The sequence below is a fragment of the Phallusia mammillata genome, chromosome 1, assembly GCF_965637545.1.
Source record: "Phallusia mammillata chromosome 1, kaPhaMamm4.hap1.1, whole genome shotgun sequence".
Taxonomy (NCBI): Eukaryota; Metazoa; Chordata; class Ascidiacea; order Phlebobranchia; family Ascidiidae; genus Phallusia; species Phallusia mammillata.
The window spans coordinates 13787638-13808470 of record NC_137252.1 but is presented as its reverse complement, the minus strand read 5'-3'; the positions used below and the strand labels follow the sequence as shown (position 1 = coordinate 13808470).

At 39.8% G+C, this 20833-nt stretch overlaps 3 protein-coding genes across 4 annotated transcripts; 2 read left to right on the top strand and 1 right to left on the bottom strand.

Annotated features, from left to right (window-relative positions):
• Window positions 1-1153: 1153 nt before the first annotated feature.
• LOC145233323 (adhesion G-protein coupled receptor D1-like) lies at window positions 1154-5421 on the top strand. Its single transcript, XM_080098067.1, has 5 exons — window positions 1154-1199; window positions 2005-2519; window positions 2633-2864; window positions 3350-3847; window positions 4063-5421. Exons 1-5 carry the CDS (start codon window positions 1154-1156, stop codon window positions 4230-4232), a joined length of 1461 nt encoding a protein of 486 aa, XP_079954193.1. The 3' UTR covers window positions 4233-5421.
• A 15-nt stretch (window positions 5422-5436) lies between these two features.
• On the bottom strand, window positions 5437-19751 carry LOC145224327 (magnesium transporter NIPA2-like). Of its 2 annotated transcripts, none has more exons than XM_080090809.1 (6): window positions 19488-19751; window positions 19149-19405; window positions 18715-18780; window positions 18465-18555; window positions 7113-7273; window positions 5437-6786 (listed from the first exon to the last, which is right to left on the bottom strand). In XM_080090809.1, exons 2-6 carry the CDS (start codon window positions 19297-19299, stop codon window positions 6275-6277), a joined length of 981 nt encoding a protein of 326 aa, XP_079946935.1. In that variant the 5' UTR covers window positions 19300-19405; window positions 19488-19751; the 3' UTR covers window positions 5437-6274. The 2 variants fall into 2 exon arrangements, with proteins under 2 accessions (XP_079946935.1, XP_079946926.1); XM_080090800.1 differs by having other exon boundaries at window positions 19149-19384.
• LOC145236553 (WD repeat-containing protein on Y chromosome-like) lies at window positions 8336-18264 on the top strand. Its single transcript, XM_080099666.1, has 21 exons — window positions 8336-8520; window positions 8743-8860; window positions 8954-9041; window positions 9570-9676; window positions 10134-10310; window positions 10775-11084; window positions 11298-11572; window positions 12004-12113; window positions 12478-12678; window positions 13044-13308; window positions 13538-13676; window positions 13738-13843; window positions 14054-14424; window positions 14679-14816; window positions 15014-15288; window positions 15821-16030; window positions 16231-16443; window positions 16663-16920; window positions 17210-17314; window positions 17374-17489; window positions 17754-18264. The coding sequence occupies exons 1-21, from the start codon at window positions 8336-8338 to the stop codon at window positions 18172-18174; spliced, it is 4188 nt and encodes a 1395-aa protein (XP_079955792.1). The 3' UTR covers window positions 18175-18264.
• Window positions 19752-20833: the final 1082 nt, after the last annotated feature.

Genomic DNA, 20833 nt, shown 5'->3' with positions numbered 1-20833 from the left:
TGCAAGTGTTGGAACTTAAAAGACAACGGAAGTAAGTAAAAACGGCAAAAAATCGTTGTGCAAATAAGCGTTTGTGTAAATGAGATAAATAATTAGTGCCCTTTGTAAATTAATTGGTCGTTGCAGGTTTTTCACTAGACAAGCTGTTTTCGCTTCACATGTCTGCAAAATCTTTTGATGACGCCCAGACAGCATGTTCAAGTACTCTAAACAGTCTAGCTATTGTTAAAACTGAAGAAGAACGTATTTTGCTCGACTGCATGCTGAACATGACCAAACAGCAAACATTTTTTTGGATCGGTTAGATTTTAGCTTGTTTTTAAACCCCTTTCTCTGAAACAAGCCCCATTTTTTCTGATTTTGCATGCTTCCTAAATATTGTTCGTCACCACGGCGTGACGAAGAGAACAAAACTTTTTGTTAGAATGTAAGCCTTACATTGTCAGGAGGATTTTGCTTTGGGTATGCCATTTTTGTGATGCCTTCGAATGCGAACAAAAACTAACCCAACTACTGAGCGCATAACTTTTTCAGTTTACAATAAAACTAGTTCGATCGGTTCGTTTAAGATTATGCTTATAACAAACTTGAGGCGTATCGTACAAGCATTCTTACCAAAATTGGCAAGAAGGCCTAACTAAAAAACTGTTTTACTGAAATTTGTATTAACTGTAAAATAACCAATTTAATACGTAAAATACCGCAAACAACCAGCGTACAAAAAGTCTAACGTATTTATAATTTGTCGTCACATTTACTGTTTTGACTTATGGGTTTAGGTGACGGATAAATAACTCCAATTTATGGTGATTAGGTTTTTACACTAAAAGTCTGCTATCTAAGTGACAAATCCAATTTGACCGCAATGCAACTTTTAAGGCCTAAGAAAGAATGAGATGCATGCGTGGCAATGGGCCGATGGCGAAGAGTTGATGCCAAGCGATCCATATGTTATTGAACTTAATAACAACAACCATAATTGCACCCGAAGTAGCGGAAGAGATAGGGCAACTGAAGACTGCTCCCAGAAAATGCCTTATGCTTGTCAGATTGAGCAAGGTATTTGCGGATTCCAAACAAATCATAAATTATTTGATCGTGCAAACTTTTAACTATTTTGATTGTCCTCTGAAACCGTACTAACTACATTAAAATGCATTGTGCGACGAAAGGACCTAGTTTCCATACAAATCCTTCAGGTATGTAGACATTCAATGACTTCCTTTAATACAATTGCCTGTCTTTGGTGAGTTTTTTTTAAACAGATGTTAATGTTAATTGTGCAAAAAATTTGACCACTTTCTGAAACCTTCAACGGTGCAAATCGGACAGTTATAACAGTGTACAAGGGCAAAGAGAAATTGGCCATAAACTTCTTTGCACGACCAAAATTAAATTAGAGATTTTTTTCCTTATCAGTCCATTTCGTTTCAAATTGAAACATTAACTGATACCCCGGCGTCATCACATCAGCTTTAACGAACGCAGGGATATTGTTTAAAAACCAACACTCTCCTCTATTCTGCTTTCAATTTTATTGCCAAAAACTTTGGATATTTAATTAAAATCATGTTGCCAAAAAATTGCCATGAGAGAATACATCTTAGCGCAGACGTTTCAACAATCGATGTTGTCATCTTCAGATTGTCAATCTAGATAGAACGGGGAATTTATAAGCCCCTTGCAAAAAAGGTGAATGCCAGATGTGTTGATTGAAGCCACATATAGTACACGGAAGGGTAGCATTTATGAAAAGATAAGAACCGTATACGTCTGCACTTTTCTACATACACAAGCCCTCTGGTAGTTATATTTTTGAGTAAATTACTTTTTAAGTCCGTGTATAGTGTTTCCCAAAAGAATATGTTTTACATCGAAAAAGGTTTGTCAGAATTTAACGATGCCAAGATTAGTTGAATACACCTAACATATTTTGAAGCCATAACTTAAATCCTCATGTAAACGTTCTTAGTGAACATTGACCTATCATGTCATCGGTCACAGGCTCAAGAAATGAGGTGAAGAGTTTGATAAGCGAATACGCGTCCATGCTATACCTTCGGAACATGACTGTGGAGAAAAAGCTGGGCCATGCAAAGTTGTTGGGACTTGTGGCGAACGACAGTTTTCAACTTAACGCTGTAAACTACGAACTGGACGGCGATCTCACGCAACAGAGAAAAACATCAGATGGGTACCAGGAGATTGAGAAAACCACAACGATCCGAAATGTCCTTGACATCTTCGTCCTAGAAAACACGACCGTACAGCTGAACTACACCATAGAAATCACCGATCAGTCGGCGAACGATTTGTTTTCAGTCTCCGCAGGAGAAAGGATCCAAATCAAGTCAGCGACTGTTAGGTGCTACTATATTGATGCGACGACAGGAGAGTATTTATCCGACGGCTTGAAAACCATAATATCGGAAGATGGATACATATGCAACTCAAATCACGCGACAATCTTTGCCGCTTTGCTATCAGTGGTGGCAGTGGTCATTCCATACAATGCCAAGGTATACCTACTATCACAATAACTCAGGGGAAAAACTATAATTCTTATTAAGTTTTATTTGATGAAAATACTGTTACCGAAAGTCGTGTAATTAATTGTTAATTCATGTTTTAGATATTAACATACGTCACTGAATCGATATCAGTGGCGTCACTACTTCTCACGATTGGCGTTTTGATTCCGTTGCGCAAGAAATTAAGAAACGATCGTACCACGGTGCAAATCAACCTAGCTTTTGCCCTACTCCTACTTCACATTGCTAGCATAATCCACGACACTGCCTTAAGCTGGGACCGACTTTGCGAAGTCATAGCTGTCACAATACATTTCTCAATGCTTAGCTCAGGTGAGTTTTAAAGCGTTTCTTCCTTTACCCTTTATCTGCATTCTTGTTCCCCGCAACCGTTTTTTTACGAACATTAGAACATTTTAAATTCGTACAAATGGATTTTCTGTGTGCGTTACATAAATGTCTTTGCCCTAAATAGAATATAACAGTGTTATTTCTGAACATATTTAGGCCAGGCAAGTATAACTAGGCAAAAACCGACAGAACGAAAGTACCGAGTGATCGCTTTTTAAAAATACCCAAAGGCGTGGAAGTACACTTTTAAAAAGCAATGGTTCTAGAATTGTTTCAAGCCATGGACCGCCAGTTCAATTAACTGAATATCGTGGAATAGTCCATGGTTAAAAAAGGTTAAAGAAACCACCCACAACAAGAATATTGACTTGACAAGTATAACTAAAGTCCTGTCGACCACACGAAAAGTCATGAAGAAGCACTAATTTGAAACCACTGCTTTACAGTAACTTCCCCATTATTTGTAGCCCATTGGATGATGATTGAGGGAATTACTTTGCTGCTAAAAACATCAGGCAACGCCCTGAGATACCCAATCACTCGAATGGAGTTTGTGCTGCGTATTGCTTTTGGTTGGCTTCTTCCAGCAATCATAGTAGCTGGCACCGCGATTCCAGGGTTTATATTCGACTTCTATATGCCCAGGAAACCTGCTTTGCTTGCTAATGTTACTCAGGTTCCCGTCTACACCAAATGTTGGCTGAAAGGAGAAGCCACGGAGATTGGAGTGTTGCTGACAGCCACCGTGCCCATTGCCCTGACAATTCTCATCAACGTATTCATCCTGTTCAAGGTTGCTTCTTTTGTGTATCGCATGAGCAGTCAAACGGTCAACTTCCAACCGACTGCTGAAGTGATTCACGGTGTCCCAATCATAGACACAACCCACATGAAAGCAGGGTTAAGGGCAATTGTGATGCTTCTTCCAGTGCTTAGCGTCCCATGGTCTCTGTTCATTTTGGCAGGTAAATTTTTGTTAGCACACGTTAAGTGCATGCAAAGGTACCTCGTTACATAACCCATGTTTTTCTGGCGAAATGCAATGTAGAGTCTAAACTTAAAAGTTTCTTTGTTAGCTCTAAGTATATGCGAAGGTTTTTTCTGATGTCACCTCCTTACAACAGGACCATTGTTTTGCTGGCGAAAATGAAATTCTAAACTTAACTTTTAACTGTTCCAGGCACTAGCGAGGTGTTCATCTACTTGTCGATTTTGGTGAATGGACTTCAGGGTTTGTTCGTTTTCCTTATTTACTGCGTTTTCAGCAACGAGGTTCAAGACACCATGAAAAGTATGTGGAATAGAAGTGAAATCGCTCGACGCATCAAAGAAGGCAGGAAAAAGACATAAACTGGCATTAAAAACACAAGGCATTTTGGGAGTCCCATTTTTTCCAAAACAATAGTTCTTCATCACAGCATTAGCTGGTTTGGCACTAAACAATTCAAGACAACGATGCAACTGGAAAAAGACAGGTCGACTACTACGTATTTCCGCAAAGACTGTAGGCTATACCAATGGTACAGTACCATGTCACCATTGTTTGCGGAAAAGAAATGAACCTGTGTCATTTCATTTGCCTGTGTGACATGATGCGCATTACAATATAACACACACGTGACGACCGTAACTGTTCGGTGAAAGCGTGTCATTGCTTGGGCCAGTGGTTCTTAACCGGTGGGAAATTTCCCACTAGTGGGAAATTTAACGTTTTCAGAGGGAAATTATGTGAGTCGGGGGTCACCAAACTCGTGCCCGCGGGTCGAATCCGGCCTTGAATTAACCATTAAAAGTTAATTTAATCCAATTTTTTTCCACAACAACATGTAAGATTAATATCACCTAGTTCTACAAGGCGCAGAAACATCAGAAATTTGTTTGTTACGTCACATACTGAAAGTATCAATGACTGTGTTATTGTTCACGAATAAATGCCTTTCCTCTGTTGATTGTGATGGAGTAAATGACTAATGCAAGCACATGAGACTCTCCAATATTTCACACAACTTTACTTCCTCGCGAAAGCGCAATTTAAACTTAATTAGATTGCAGTGTACCTGTAACGTCCCGACCAAATTGCTTCAAAATTATTTCAATCGAAGAATACTGTTTTGTTAATGTAGGACACACAATAGCAGCATAAAAATAACAGGGGGGAAATTTGAACTTGGTGATTGACTTTAGTGGGAAACCACACCAAAAAGGTTAAGAACCACTGGCTTGGGCCATTCATAGGTTGCCGTGTTTCGAATTAACACAGAAACGTTTGAAATGCAAAACCAATATCTGCACTGCTATGTAAGTGACTGGTGTCTTTGTTTCTATTGCATATGTACATATTAAATCTATAACTGTTTTTATTTCACAATGTAATATAAATTAGGCTAGCTTTTAAACGTTTAATCGTTGCGATTGCAAAAAAAGGATGACTGCAAGTGCTTTTTTGTCACCCAAACAGACGTTTATGTGATGAAAAAGTATTCATTACTTTCGTATTTTCTGTTTCTGTGCATCAACCTTGGTTTATAATATATTTGGCACAAACAATAGCGTAAACGGTTTACTATTTGTACTTACAAAAAGCTTCATGGAGCTGCTAAAAGTGCAACACAACACATTAACAATGCACGAAACTGTACTGTAGTACTTTCATCAGGATTTATTTATGGAGCACAAAAGCAGAATACTTACCCTTAAGTGCAACGGTTGAAAATATCAAAGGTTGAGATTTTGAAACGCTTTTTAAAACCTTTAGGACTATAACTGTGACATTTTATGCATAGCGGCTAAACTTGTAAACAATGCTCAAACACTGTAAAAAAACTACATGGACACACTCGAGCAAAATACAGCAAAAATCAACCAAAAATAATGCTACCAACATCAATCATAATAGATTTTCGGCATTTTTGCTGCAAAGGATGTCGACAGAACACAGACAAGTTTAATACATGTAGAACAAAGCTGGATGTACGACTTTTAGAGAATAAAAAAAAAATATATATATATGGCTTGAAATTACATGTTTACCACCTACTAAGTAAAACAACAGTTGTACAGTTAGTTTAATTTCAAAGAAAGATCGGACAATGGGAAAGTTCAAGTACTAATAACAAACATTGAAGTCAGCACGATTCTGAATTATTTTCTGCTTCACACAGTTCACAAAAGGCTCATCAAATAACACAAAACTTTGACAAACACTAAAATGGAATTATTTCTGCTAAAAGGGAAACGAGGGCTCAATTAGGTCAGGTTAAAAAGCTAAAAAAAGCCATAAAACAACAACTGGTACATGTGCGCAGATGCCATGCATGCAGCATCTGGCATGGATAAAAGTGCACTTGTCTTGCCGACATAAAGACCACTTCCGTCAAATAAACAAGAATTCGTTATACTCCGCGTTCACCCGGCGTCGACGAAAAATCTCCACTAGGCGACTTAAATGAGTTTAGCAACACTACACCAGTTACTATAGTGATAAAGCCACACGCTAGACCAGCGCAGTCCTCCATCCGGAGGTAAGCAAACTCCTGGAAAAGCAGGATTGAGCCGACCACCAAAAATAGGTTAGTAAAGACGTACATTACCGGGATGACCGCACTTGTGTTGAACAACGCCAGTGCGCGGTTTAAATACACAATCTGCACGGCGATGCCCACGACATTAGCTAGGACGAGCACCCAGAATAGCGGATGCATATACACCGGTAGACTGTCCGCTGGAGGGGAGAAAAGGTCTTTAAGTGAGATGCCCAGACCTTTGCCGCACAGCACAGTCAGCGCGCCGACGATGTTTCCTATAGTGACATAGACAAGCATGTCACGGTGTCCGCGGCGTGGCGCAAGGTAGATAATGAGGTAGAGTGTGGCGAGAACGAGAACAGAACAGTAGATGAGAAATGCTGGAAGACAGAAAAGCATTTACCTTTTGACAGCACAATTTTTTTGAATCAATATTTCGTGCAATTTAAGCAAAGTAACTTCAAAATGCAAGCAGTTTTGTGTGTTGACATGTGAAATAGGCGCTGGTGTAAAGATTTTTATTTTGAAGTTTATACGTATTTATGTTACGTTTTAGCTTTTCCACACAGTCAAATCCAACATGGTGGGCGCAATGATAACCTATCGAAGTGTTTAGTACGAAGCATTTCTATAAATCGTTGAAAAGCTATGTAATAGCTGGTTCTATAATACAGAAAAAAAAAACTGATTGAAACCGGGAACTTACCCCAGTTTGTAAACCTGTCGACAAGCTCCGTAAAATTTGACACTTTTTCCTGTCGGGGCGCGTGGATAACGATCACTGTCGATCCGACCAAACTCAACAGGACGCCGATTTTTCCCAACTTGTTCAGTTTTTCGTTGAGAAACATGGACGACAGCAATGCACTGCAAACATAGTATTGAAAGTAATTAGACTATTTCAAACAAGAAACATTAAGGAAATGGAGGTAGCTATAACAAACGTGGAATATACGGATAAAAAGACTACATTAACATGGATCATTTTATTGATTACGTTAAAAACGCCCAGTTATCACAATAGGTGCACATATGTTAGACTGTATTTTTTTGATTAGACCCGAAACACGTAATTTGTGGATTTTTAAACTATAACTCCAAACTGACATAACTTGTGTAAGGTTTGCAAAAAGCATGAGAGTTTGTAAAAGCTTTGAACTGATCCATTATCAAATCTGGCAGGTTTTCTAAATAGTGTCGAATTCCGTACACAGTCATATCCCTAAAACCTACACTATGCAAACTTTAGAGAACTGCACAAAATAGAATGTGTAAATGTCAAAGGAAAACCTTGCTTAAATTGCTCAAAAAATGCTGGGTGTGAAGAAATAGCATGTAAAACCACCTCATAAGAAACGTCAGAAAGCCCATTGTTACGACACAAGCCAATCAATACAGACAATGGCTTTGGTAAGGAAACGTTACCTAGACATCACAAAAATGTTGACGGCAACAGTTTAATCAATAGAAAAGTGTATCAATGTGCTTTTTGGGAGACAATTATTAGTCGGAGACGACATGGTAATAAAAGTAATCTTATCATTTTTGTTTTTAACGCTAAAATATAGATTTCTTGGATTTGCGGCTTCGAAAGCGGCAAAACTGCACCAAAAATTTTATAGAAGGGAAAAAGGTAAGTGGCGTGGATATTTTAACCTCTTTATGTGATATATGATTCACTTTTAGGCCTTAACTGCAGTTAGGGCTAGCAAAAGCTTCATGCATCTTAGATACTTTAAAAATACAAGAAAGGTGTATTTGATAGGTTTCAAAACCGAGCATGAATAGAATGATAGGATAGGTTTATCCAAAGCAATGTTATTCGTAATGACGGCCTTTAACATTTGTTTAGTTGTAAAAAAGTTATCTTTTTACCTCTTTAACCGTCATTATGCATAGCAAAAAGCTCATTTATGCAGATAACTGGAAATGAGCGAAGTGATCTCCGACAATGTCGGGGCGATAGGGGAATCCCCATCATCGCCTACCGACACTTTGCAAACGGAGAGTTCCAATTCTCAGCAGAAGAAAAGCGAAGCAAATGAAGTTGTTAAAGACACTTTGTCTTTGCCTGTTGCCGAAATGTCCTCTTCAAACAAGCTAGAGTCACGCAGGTAATGATAAAGTGAACAATTAGGATACCAAATAGCAGAAACGCCCAAACAAACACCTATTGGAGGTCCATTAGTTTAAACAAGTGAAATGGTCAAAACAAACACAACACCAACAGATTATAACCAGGTTGTGGTAACAAACTTGGGTTTAAATCTTACAAATGTAAGAGCTCTTATTAAAACATCTGGCCCAAGATGTAAAACCATTGAGAGTTGAATCAGGTCGTCCGGAGTTGAAACGAACGTGGACGAATCTTCAGCTGACAAGCAAAAGCGAAGCAAAAGTAAAGCTGACATGCTTGCTGAAGATGCACAGGCGAAATCTTCAAGCAAAAAGAAGGTAACTTTTTGATTAACAAAGAGTAATTGAGGTGTCCTGAGAGCTAAACACATTGTATAGTCCGAAGGTTAATTGCAGCAAATGTTTTGTTAGTCGGGAAAGGAAGCGAAAATACCAAGGAAAGTTGACGACCAGATGAACCACGAACACTTGCAACAGTTGGAGAAGATATTTAAGGAAGGTGTGAGAATAGAAGTAGGAATAGTATAGTATGTCTGTCATGAACAATGCTATATTGCGCCCTGTTATAATTTCTAAATGTTTGCAACATGAATGTACGGATAATGCTAAATCCCGTCAAACCGAGTCGAAAGTTGGAAGTTGGTGTTGAGCCAAGCAGTGTGTTCTTAATGCCCTTCATGTGTTAAAAAATGTTAAACTTTAATCAGTACTAGTAAACTGATTCTGAGAATCATTCCCAATTCTATTGCAATTCCCGTCACGATTTGCACTTTTCATATAATACATCACAAATTCGGAAACATTTATTTCTAGGTTAACATCTCATAGCTCTTTTGTTTTAGACAAATTTATTTCGCTATAAAAACAGTGTCTTTGAAAAAGTTTACTGGTTACTGTGCCAAAGCAAAAAAATAAAAAAGGAATGTAGCGAGGTACAAAAAATGCCAGTAAAGCACTGTTCCAAAGTATCACCTTTAGACCGTCAGGGTTTGAATGATATATATCCAACTCGTACAAACAAATATAGGCTCCGCTGGCGAAGAAGGACTTGATATGGAGCAGTTTCGTATTGCAATGAAGAAAACGATGGGCAACGACATCGATGATACTGAACTCGACATGATATTTATGAAGGTAAAGTAATCATGATGTGACAGGAACAACTGAGCGCGTACATTGAAAGAACAGTATTTGACCTTGACTTATTAGAAAGACACAGTGTCCGAAAATTACTTCATTTTCTCAAATGCTATAGTCACTTTTTTCGTCAAATGTCTTTTCACGTATATAAATTCGTTGCTGTTAAGCATTGTGTAAACTTGGACTAGCTTTCTTGGCAAATGAGTTTTATGCAACCACGTTTAGACGTCATATCGTTTCATTTCATTGCGTCGCCGACCTTTTTAACCCAAGCGTAAAAGTTAACCAAATACGCTGATTTTTAGTTCAATTACAAAACAATTTGTAAAATAGACAATTATTAAGGAATCTAACATTACCAAATTTATCGATTTTTAGTCGCATTACAAAACATTTTTTCTAAAATTGCCCGCACCATAAAATGTTAGCAAAATAATTTATGACAACAAAGGTGGACAACAACTGCGACGGAACAGTGGATTGGGACGAGTATTTATCTTACATGCTACTCGAGTACCAGGAGAAGAAAAACATGTTTACTTTGGACCAGGACTGTCCCTTTCCCAGCCCCCCTTCGTACAAACCAAGCAATCACCTTGATTCGATTTGCAGTGTCAGAATGCTGCAGGTAAGATATTTTCAGCTGTGTTAAATTTTTGCATTTTACTACTCACACGAGAGCATAGTTGTAAAAAAGCAGACTTATCATGATGGATGCAAAACGTGTTTTTGCTCATTTGTGATTACGTTTTAGTTTTTACAAAGTTACCCAGGCGAGGACAATCATCAAAAAAACATCAAATTACCCCCAAAAAAGTGTTTTAGAGCAAGTTATGTAAATGCGTAAAAACGCACAAAGATGCATCCAACTTCTTGGCAGGTTAAAACAATTGGATTCCATTTTTTTGACAAGATCTTGTTTTAAATCCATTTTCAATCAACTAATATTATTATTAAACATGTGTTTTGCATTACACGCAAGAAAACAAACGGCCATTTTTCGATCTGCGTAAGGCCCAATATTTTAGAGGACACAATTTTAAAATTGATATCAAAGTGTTAAAAGTGCAACGAATAGTAATAATTCTCCAGGCGTTGTCTACTCGCCACCACATGCAGGGAGTCCAGGCTCCTGACGACTCGTCAAGCCGTTACCTTACTCTGTCACGTGAGGGCGTGCTGAACATATGGAATCTTGACTGGACCCTGCAAAAATCCACAACACTAGATAGCGTTCGTCACGGTCAACCGGGCGGCAACCAGGTTGCTACAAAGTCTGTGTCTGTGACTGATATGGTGATCATGACAAACTGCAACACCTTGGCAGTCGCAACTACTGATTATGAGATGTCCTTCTACACCATGACGTCAAACATGATCAAAAAGCGATTTCAAATCAGAGGTAAAGAATCATGTGCTTGCCAATTCTGATTTCGTTCAGTTCTGCAACATACTGTTTTCTACCTACAACCAAAAATCATAACCAAAAGTGAAACTTTAAATACGCATTTCAAACGAAATACTTCATTTCAAATTTTTTTCTTGAGAATCACGTGACAAATTTGAAGAGCATTTAAGTTAAAAAACTTCTAAAAACTTTTGTGAAAAACCACAGATATGAAAAACTGCGCGTTGACAATCGACTACAGCTACGACTTGAAGGATCCACGTCACGCAATCTTGCTCTGGGGCGACACTAGCGGCAGTGTGATCATCGTACGATTTTTCGACAACCCCAATCTGAGTTTGTTTGCAGCGCCTCTCTGTCCAAACAACCGCATGTCCATGCTTCGTCTTTTACGCGGCCGAATTCCAGGGATACAGACGGTAAAGTTTCGCAACGTGCACAGTGATTGGGTACAGCAAGTGCGATATTTTGTCAATAAAAAGGTAAGACCATTGCGAGTTTTAAGTTTTGAGTTTGAGGTTTAACGATTTTTACAAATGAGACCTTGTGTTTTGCCCAGTTGCATTATTTTATTGACCTGATAAGTTTTTTTTCAATTAAAGCTCGATTTAAGGGGTTTAACTCACCACGCAAACACAACTCGCAAGAGGTGAGTTTGATCCTACGATCGGCAGCTTAAAGTGCATTCAGCTGCCGCAAACTTTACGTTTTGCGTGCCGTTAACGTCGCGCTGATGGCAAAACAACGAATTATTAAAAAACATTGTCCTGATTCGGTTTGTCATGACAACTAATAACTACTTTACCACCAAAAAACTAAACATGGATGTTTGTCACAAACAATAAGAAACTATAGGAGAAGCTTACAGCAACAGGGGATAGCATACTGCGATTAATATTTTGAATCCGTTCAGGGTCAGGAGTGTTTTATTTCCGGATGTGTGAAGGAAAAGCAAGCTCTGTTTTTTGCTGATATCACCGAGAAAGTGAAAACAAGCCCATCAGAAACATTTACAGTGAACAGGTATTAAGCAAAATCAAAAGTTAATAAGGAACTAAAGAAGCCATAAATGATTTAAATATCACTCGTTCTAATGTTAAATTTGGTTACACTTGTGTAAATTTAAAAGTTTTTAGTCACTCCTTCGTCAAAATGTGGAAACAAACCTGCGTTAGATATTAAAAATACCGCAAGGGGATAAATATCTGCTTCAGGAAAGAGGCTCAAAATAGCGCCGACTAAAAACCGCGTTTTCACTTTTGAACATCAAAACAAAATTGTATCTAAATCTGAGATCGTTTTCCAAAACAAATCCAGGTCCAAATGAATCTGTGTGCAAAAACAGATCGAAAAATTCTAATATTCTCAAAAACAAATATCCTTGCAGACGTTCCTACTTTCACGCTCGCAAGGGAGTTTTGTGTCTGGCTTACGACCCTGAGTGGAACCTGATAGTGACCGGAAGTCGGGGTTGTGACGTCAGAGTGTGGAACCCCTATGTGGTGGCCAAATCGTCCGCGGTACTGAAAGGCCACAACACAGCAGTTTTGCATGTTCTTGTGAGAATGTGCGACCATCAGATTATAAGGTGAGATTGCAGATAGAGTTGGTTTAAAGCAGAACCTTGGAACTGGGTTTTCAAACTGGCTTTGAGTAATGTTAATCATGATTATTGTAAAATGAAATACCGTTGCATCGTATGCACTTGGCTGTTCGTTAATCAGACCTACATACAGCTTTTTAAGAGAAACGTTTTTCGATTATATACAGACTGACATAGAAATTGCTTCAACACTATTGAAAGTTTGCATTTCAATATGTTTTAAATCCCCAACCTAAAAGCACATATTTACAACTTAGGGGTAAACCAACAAAAGTAATCTCATTCGCTTGCTTACTAATCAATAGCAACTTGCATATCACAAAACTGTGCCCTCCACAATTTATCCGCAGCATAAGCAAGGACAAAAACGTCCGGATCTGGGATCTGCGCGACTACTCTTGCAAACAGAACATCCACGGAGGAAAGTTCACTATTGGGCGACTTGACATCAGTGCAGCATATTTCAACGAACGCCGTGCGGAGTTGGTGATTGCAACAAACCGGATTGCTGTCTTACATCCCCGCACTGGATCTTTGTCTGGATACAAGCAAAAAATGGCAAAAAGCCATCAGAAAGCAGTGGTCCAGGTCCTTTACAATCCATTGTTTAATCAGGTATTTTGGTGTTGCTTGGTGTACTGAGATTTTACTCGAGTATTCACTGGTCTGCATAAATTTGTCAAAGATGAAGTTTGAAATGCACGTTTGTATTTGCACTGGCGACTACAGCCATGGCGGTTTATGTGGTTCGACTTTCGACAAAGAAAAGCAATATATTTTTGTCAAAAACAAACGTGACCTTAAAGTATGTCTTTCTGTAAACTTGCTTGTACTCTTATCATAGATTGTGACCGGAGGCGACGACTCGATGGTTTGCCTGTGGGACATTAAGACTGGAGTAAAACAGATGCAGTTTAGCACAGGGTCCGAAGCAGAGATCACCTGCATGGCTTTTGATCCAACTAACAGGCGCTTGTTGACAGGTACGACAGACAACGTCCTCGATGACCTATAAAAACTTGACATATTGTTTCATACAAACAGGAGGAAGAAACGGAACAGCAACCTTGTGGAACTTTAACAACGGTGCAAAGCTGCGTAGTCTGGAGAAAATGGACAGCCAAGAAATTTCTGATGTTGTCTTCACAAGGTATTTGATATCACCAAAATCCGTGCCTTGTTGGGAAACTAAAGTGTAATGCAAAACTTAAACATAACGTGTAAAAACACAATACGAGAGTTGGTATGCGATAAAGCAAACAAAAAAGAAAGGGAGACTATTTCGATGATTGGGCTTCAGTCGTCCTAAGAACCCGACGTAATATTCATAAGATTCCTTCCAAACAGGTATATTTTGTAGACAACGGATTGTGACTGCGGGATGGAACCGCCATGTTTGCGTGTACCTTGATTCGTATGGCGACGACCGGTACCAACTGCTCAAACAAACCCACAATGACGACGTCTTGAGCATGGACTACTACGATCGCTATGCCACATTCGCTTCGGCCTCGTACGACGGCGACATCTTTCTATGGTCGCTTGAGACCGGCGATGTCCACATGGTCTTTAACATGCACGTAAGCCTTCTTCCCCTGCACCTAGAAGAACGGTTTCCTGACAATAAGCGGAGACATACCGTTGGTCCTATGGCCACCCCAATAAAGACAGAAAAACGGAGTCCGATCCCTGGTAATGACTCTACACCAAGCACCAACTCTAATGATTCAGGTAAGTATCGCATCAGCAGCTTTTACTTACTTAGGTTTGCAAATAAGACCGACACGGTACTGTTGACACCTAGCCAGTATACTGGCGAAATCCCAATATTATTAGCCAAAGAGGTCTCGTTGGCACCTGAAGGCTGAAAGTTTTCAATGAAAGTGGAGACACTCTATATGTTTTCACATCGAGTAGAATAAATTTCAACAAGTTGGTTCTGTTTTATCAGGATTTTTCAGACAAACGTTCGATCCTTGTTTCAGACCCAATGGCACAACAGTTTATCAGACGTCACGGTCGTCGATCGGCAACAACTAACCGCTTGTTCGTGCGACGATCCGATGTTTGGCTGCCAAAACATCTTCCCTGGCTCGGACAGAAAAAGAACTTCTACGAGCATGGTATGTCGTGAAATTGCAGCTTTATCTTTTAAGCAGAATTTGCAGTTTCAAATCTTAGAAAATTGAGGCTGATACGAGTTCCTGAAATTTCTACAGAAACAATGCTTTGCAAAAAAAAGTAATCTAACATTCACTGTATATAAAGTGGTGTTTTAACTTTTTAGCTTTCTTGGTTCATTTCTGCTAAGTATTCTTAGATCCGAACATGCCTCTCTCGAGCGACTCCTCGGAATCAGACGGCATGGAGACTTCAACAAGCAGCAGTCGCACATCGTCAGCCACACCAGAGCAACTATCATCATCAGGCCAAAAGGGTATTTCCAAGATCACAGATCAAGCAGTCTACAAAATTATTTTCCTTCAGACACGCAAATGCAAAGAAACGATCGGCAACCTGGTGACATCTTGTTCGGGCGGGTGGATTTGCACATGGTCGGTTCACCAACGTGGCGGTTTGCTCGGATATTTTCAGGTAAGCATCTATCAATGATATTTGAATCCTGCAAAGATTGGTGGTTTCGAAAAATGTTATGATGGTAAAACTGCAACATATTTCGTTGATAGGATAAAAAATCCAATTCCTTTGCAAAAAACAAAGAAATCATGAATGCTCTTTCGGAGTGAAAACCCTAAACTAAAACATTTTTATTGTCTCACAAGACACAATGCGTTTCGTTTTTATAAGCACCTTCAGTGTCTGAAAAACAAGAAATGTTGTGGCGAAATAAAACCACTAAAACTGCAAAAACACGCAAACTAAAGCTCCTCTGCTTAAGTGACTGCAACCGCCGACCGGTACGCTCGGCGCATGTAAAAAGCGATGAGGCGATTTTGGTGCCAAGTATTTTCCTCTTTTGCAGTGGTTTATGCAGGTATAACTTGGTGTTGGGATTCCAAGCATCAAGCCGCATCGTAGTAAATATTTCCCACTCGTGAGAAAACTACCATTTAATTTTATACATTTAACACGTGTGAAGATGTATGTTTCATCCGCCAATTTTTAGGCGTGCAAGAGGAAGGATCTGTGCGACTTTGTGACCACGATGGCGGTAGACAAGCACGACCTCACGTTGGTAACTGCAGACACGCGGGGCTACATACGACTGTGGAAGATAGAAGGTTACTGCAACGGTCCGGACGTAGTGTCCAGACGGTACAAAAATCAGTCGTCAAGAATGGAGATGGATGATGACGATAGCGACGTCGATGAAGTAGTAAGTGAAGAAAAGTAACAAGTGTTTAGGTCAATAAACCAGGTATAAGTTCGTCGTTATGTTGAGTCCCACAATTTATGACAAAAAACATATATTCGTTAAGATGGACATCACCAACCAGCAACCAATACCAACCCAGGAGTTTTATCTAGGAGCGGTTCAAAATGTCACTATTTTGTCACTAGTTTATTTTAACGCAGGTAAGTCGCTACATGCCCTGTAAGGAACCACCGGAGTTAAAGATGTCTGTACGAGCACACCTTCATTCTGTTACGTCCCTGGCCTACATAGATGACCACCGGCTAATCGCATCCGGGAGTGTTGACGGCAGCGTGCGTTTGTGGACGGACATCGGGAGATACGTGGGCACGTTCGGACAGACTACACCTTGGTCCATTCAGCTTCCAGTGCGGGTAAGCGAATCGAATGCAACATCAATCAGAGCAGCACTTGACACTTGAAAGTGTTCTGAGCACGAAATAAGCAAAAACTGACAATTCTATCGAGTAAAGTTTAGACTGGTATTACCACACGAACGTTCAGTTTATTACCGTTTAAAAAAAGCAAATGTTGGCTATTAGGCAGTAATTAAATTTAGTAAAGTCTGCCTGTTCTGTATAATGTTTCTATAGGTAAAGAATCTGCCGGTGGATATGCCAAGCGACGTGCGCAGAGTGGCTTCGACCACCACGCTTCGAACAGCAAAGGGAACAGTTCATGCGCAGTGGAAACAAGTCAAAAACGCGGTCAATTTTCTCAACCTTACCGCGCACGATAAATCGGGAAGGAAAAAAACCATGCCAAAGGTGGCCGACTTAATTAGAAAGGAAACAACAAGACGTGAATCGATCCAGGAGAGGCTCAAAGAAGTCAGAAAAAGCTTACTAGAGGTATGAAACTTTCTGTTCAACAATGATCGCAGTTTGGTAAAATAAAGGTTAGCCATAACTATACTATGCTGTCGGTGGGCAATCCGCTGACTATTCCAATCAAAAAAAGTTATTTGTCATACACTGATGGTTCGAGGAAAACAAATCCTCGTAAATACGGCAAAAAACGTTTGTGCGTTTACATTCGGGGTGCGACAGGTGCTAATTGTGTTGGTAAGTGCTGAGGGAACACGTTACTAAAGCTCCCAGCAAGAGGTGGTAGGTGAGACAAAGGTTTCACTTTTTGCAGGAGTCGTCACCACTTGGAGTCAGGAGTCAACGGCGCGGTAGCGTCACCGTGTGGATGGAAGACATACCTCATTCGATCGTTGTACAACCAGAACCAGTTGACGAGGCATGGGTGGGTTGTAGGCATTACTAACCTGCGGCCTAACGGCTTTGTTTGTTTTAAAGGTCGAGGAAACGTTTCTGAGAATACAATCCGAGGGCATGCGCAGCGAAATCCTCGGAAAAATAAATTACAAACCGAAAAAGCGTCATCGACGAGCAAAGATCGACACCGAGATAAGGTAGATCGGTAACAAATCTGCAAATACCTAAACCACAAAGCCTGTAAGTAAGCTATGGGCCATAGCCTTTTTGAATTAAACGTACAAACTTGACCAAAAATCAACGGTTATTCAAGTTTTTTAAACAATAACCCGTAAAAACATAATGACTTGCCATAAGGGGCTAAAATTTTGTTTTAACACGAAATTCATTATATTCCACGACAAACATTTGTACAGTTCGGAACTCCCAAGTAATATTTTTGGGTGTCACTTGTTATTTAGATGGTGCAACAAACACGCCGTCATCTATAACTCCCTGCCCTTCGCAAAAATCACGGCACCAACGGATATACAGTTACCTGAGCACATTAGGCGGCAAAGGGAGAGGAACACGGCACGAAATGCCCTCAACGCTGCACAACGCAAAATAATGGCTAGCAATGCTCTCCGTCGAAATTCCAACCTTCCGCAAATCGACAAACGCAAATTTACACCAACCAAGCAATCCCCAAGCATTGTGCTGCCAAGAAGGGACTTAGGCACAGGGAATAAGACAATAAAACTGCCTGTGATTGGCACTGCAAAGGAAGGCGTGCTAAGAAACGAAGCAGGCCACAAGATTGTCGTCAAGAGGTCGCGTTTGCAGAGGACTGATTCGCGACAACCGTCGCCCTTAATCACAGCTTTGCCCAGCATTGCGTAATACATACAACACAAAATCTCCGGTGTGTAACAAACGTGTTTTGACAGATATAAGTTATAAGAGGTACCAGATTGGTATAAATTCATAACCACAATGAAATCAGAAAAGGTAAAAAATAAAAATGTAAAACTTTCGTACAAAGTTTAGAATTAGTCTTCGCACGGTTGAAGTTATCACATAGTTCTTGAGGCAAATTTGTCCAACAAGGTCTTCACACAATGTCTGGCATTGCGGTAAAGCATCATGGGACTGTGACAAGCAAGCAAAATATAAATACCGGTACAACTCACCTGACGATGACACGAAGTGCTCCAAGCGGAGTTATCAGTATAGCTGGTGCTATCGTGTACGCGACGAAGTTAATGATTTCTCCTACGGCCACTGTGGAAAACATAAATTTCAATATGACACGTGTTTTGCGGTTTTATGTGCCTATCTACTAAAAATCAACCATTATATAATACGTGAAAAAGCGGTAAACATAAACTTAACCACGAAAACAGCATGCAGATGACAAAAAAATAACGAAGGTACACTAACTAGAAAGCATTCCAAGCCACCAGGTGCACTGTAACAAGTATCCAAATTCCGTATGACTTGAAACATCTGAAAATGAATGGGATGGTTATGTGTACTGTATGCAAGGAAAATGTACTCATTTCAGCCCTGCATTCCGAGCTTTCTTTCACGTTCAAACGATTATAGGCGCTTTAGCATCCACATTAGAAAACATACTGTCTGTGATTCATTGAACTGGGCCCGTGTATACGCGTTTTTCAAATTCAAACACATTTGTGGTTAGTGTTAGTATTATATAGCAAACCCAAGCAATTTGTCCTGAATATTTTTATGCAACTAGACTACTCACTCATGTATTCTTTATACATCAGTTCTTTGGCAGTAAAGTAATGTTCATTATTAGACCAGAGAGTCTACTCATATATTTCATGAATTCCAGACACAACATAAGGTACCTTGCTTTGAAGGATGTAATTTCGTGCGCAGAATGCCTTTCTTTTGCAGTATAAAGCTGCTGCCCACTAAGATGGCCGACACGACTGAAAGCAACAGGCCAATAAATGGGTGACTTTCCGCAGGGCTATCAACATTTTCTGTTTCCACCATGCTTCCAAAGTAGGTAGATTGTGTTGTTGCTGTTTATACACCACAAACACGGAAAGATCGAGTGACTGCTGCAACCAAAGTTGCCCTAGTAAAAAGTGTAAAACAACTGTCTTTTAATAAAATCACTAGTAGCTGTGAAGTATTAAGGGTGCTGGTAAGCAACTTTTTATAGACTGAACACAACGTACCTTTGATCAGTTGAGCACTTTTAATAACATAAGCTGTTAGCTGAATAAACTGCCTTGTGCGGAAGCCACTTGCTGTACAGTTTTTAGCCTTTTTCATGTCACGAAATCAGGCGCGATTTCGGAGGCGGGGTTGTGGCAATTCAGTGACAGGCTGTCACCTATCGCCTGTCAATGACACCCTGTCACAGATTTACTGACACCCTGTCACAAATTTACTGACACCCTGTCACAAATTTACTGACACCCTGTCACAGATTTACTGACACCCTGTCACTGATTCACTGACGCCCTGTCACTGATTCACTGACGCCCTGTCACTGATTCACTGACGCCCTGTCACTGATTTTGACACCCTGTCACAGATTTACTGACACCCTGTCACTGATTCACTGACGCCCTGTCACTGATTTATATTTTTGTTTAAAAAGAGTATTTTTCCTTTGTCGTTTGAAGAGCCAGGTTGCAGAAAGGGGTTTGAAATAAAGATTGAAAGCAGATTTGATGCACTGTTGGAAAATAATGTTCAAGAATTAACATCTGAGTTCTCTAAAATCATGAATGCGACTGTGATGAAAACTGGAACCAGAAACAAGCCTTGCTGGATAACACAGGAGATCTTGAATACATATGAGATAAGTGTGGCCCACGTGGACACAATATTTGATAGTCATGATACCAAAAAAGGTAAACTAATACCTCAAATCAAGAGTGTCTTATCTGAAGAACAAACAAGGGAAGGACATGATGGTACAGTCTACAGTCTTGTGAACCACTGGTCTAACAGATTGAATACTAGGTGAAAAAAAGAGACCACCATCAAGAACTTAGTCACAGAGGCCCTGTGGAGCACCATGAAGAAACATAGGATCAGTCTCTTCCTGATCCTCCTGATCAAATCACTGTATAATATAAAGGTCATCAATGCTGTGTTAACCAATGGAAGTGCACTAAAATAGTTTAAGACTTTGGAGTATTTCAAGAGTGCATACTGTTGCCAATCTTGTTTAACATAGCTTTAATGGGTTAGCCATGTAACATGTCGCCATAGAACTCTTACATCACCATCATGCACAGGACCGACGAGGGAATAAGAAGACAAGGCAGGCCCAGAACGAACTGGCTTTGGCAATGTTCAGGGGTGGACAGGAAAATAGATCATGGAATACAACAGACTAGCAAAGAATCAAGATAGATGGGAGAAATTGCCCCAGGGGTCCCCGGACTACAGCAGTGACTTACTGTGTTAAATGACTCTTTTGTTTGTTTTAACTAGCTTTTGTTTTGAGTTTTCCAAAAATATTGGTGTTGGTACAAAAACTTTTACAGTAATTCTAAAGCATGACAAA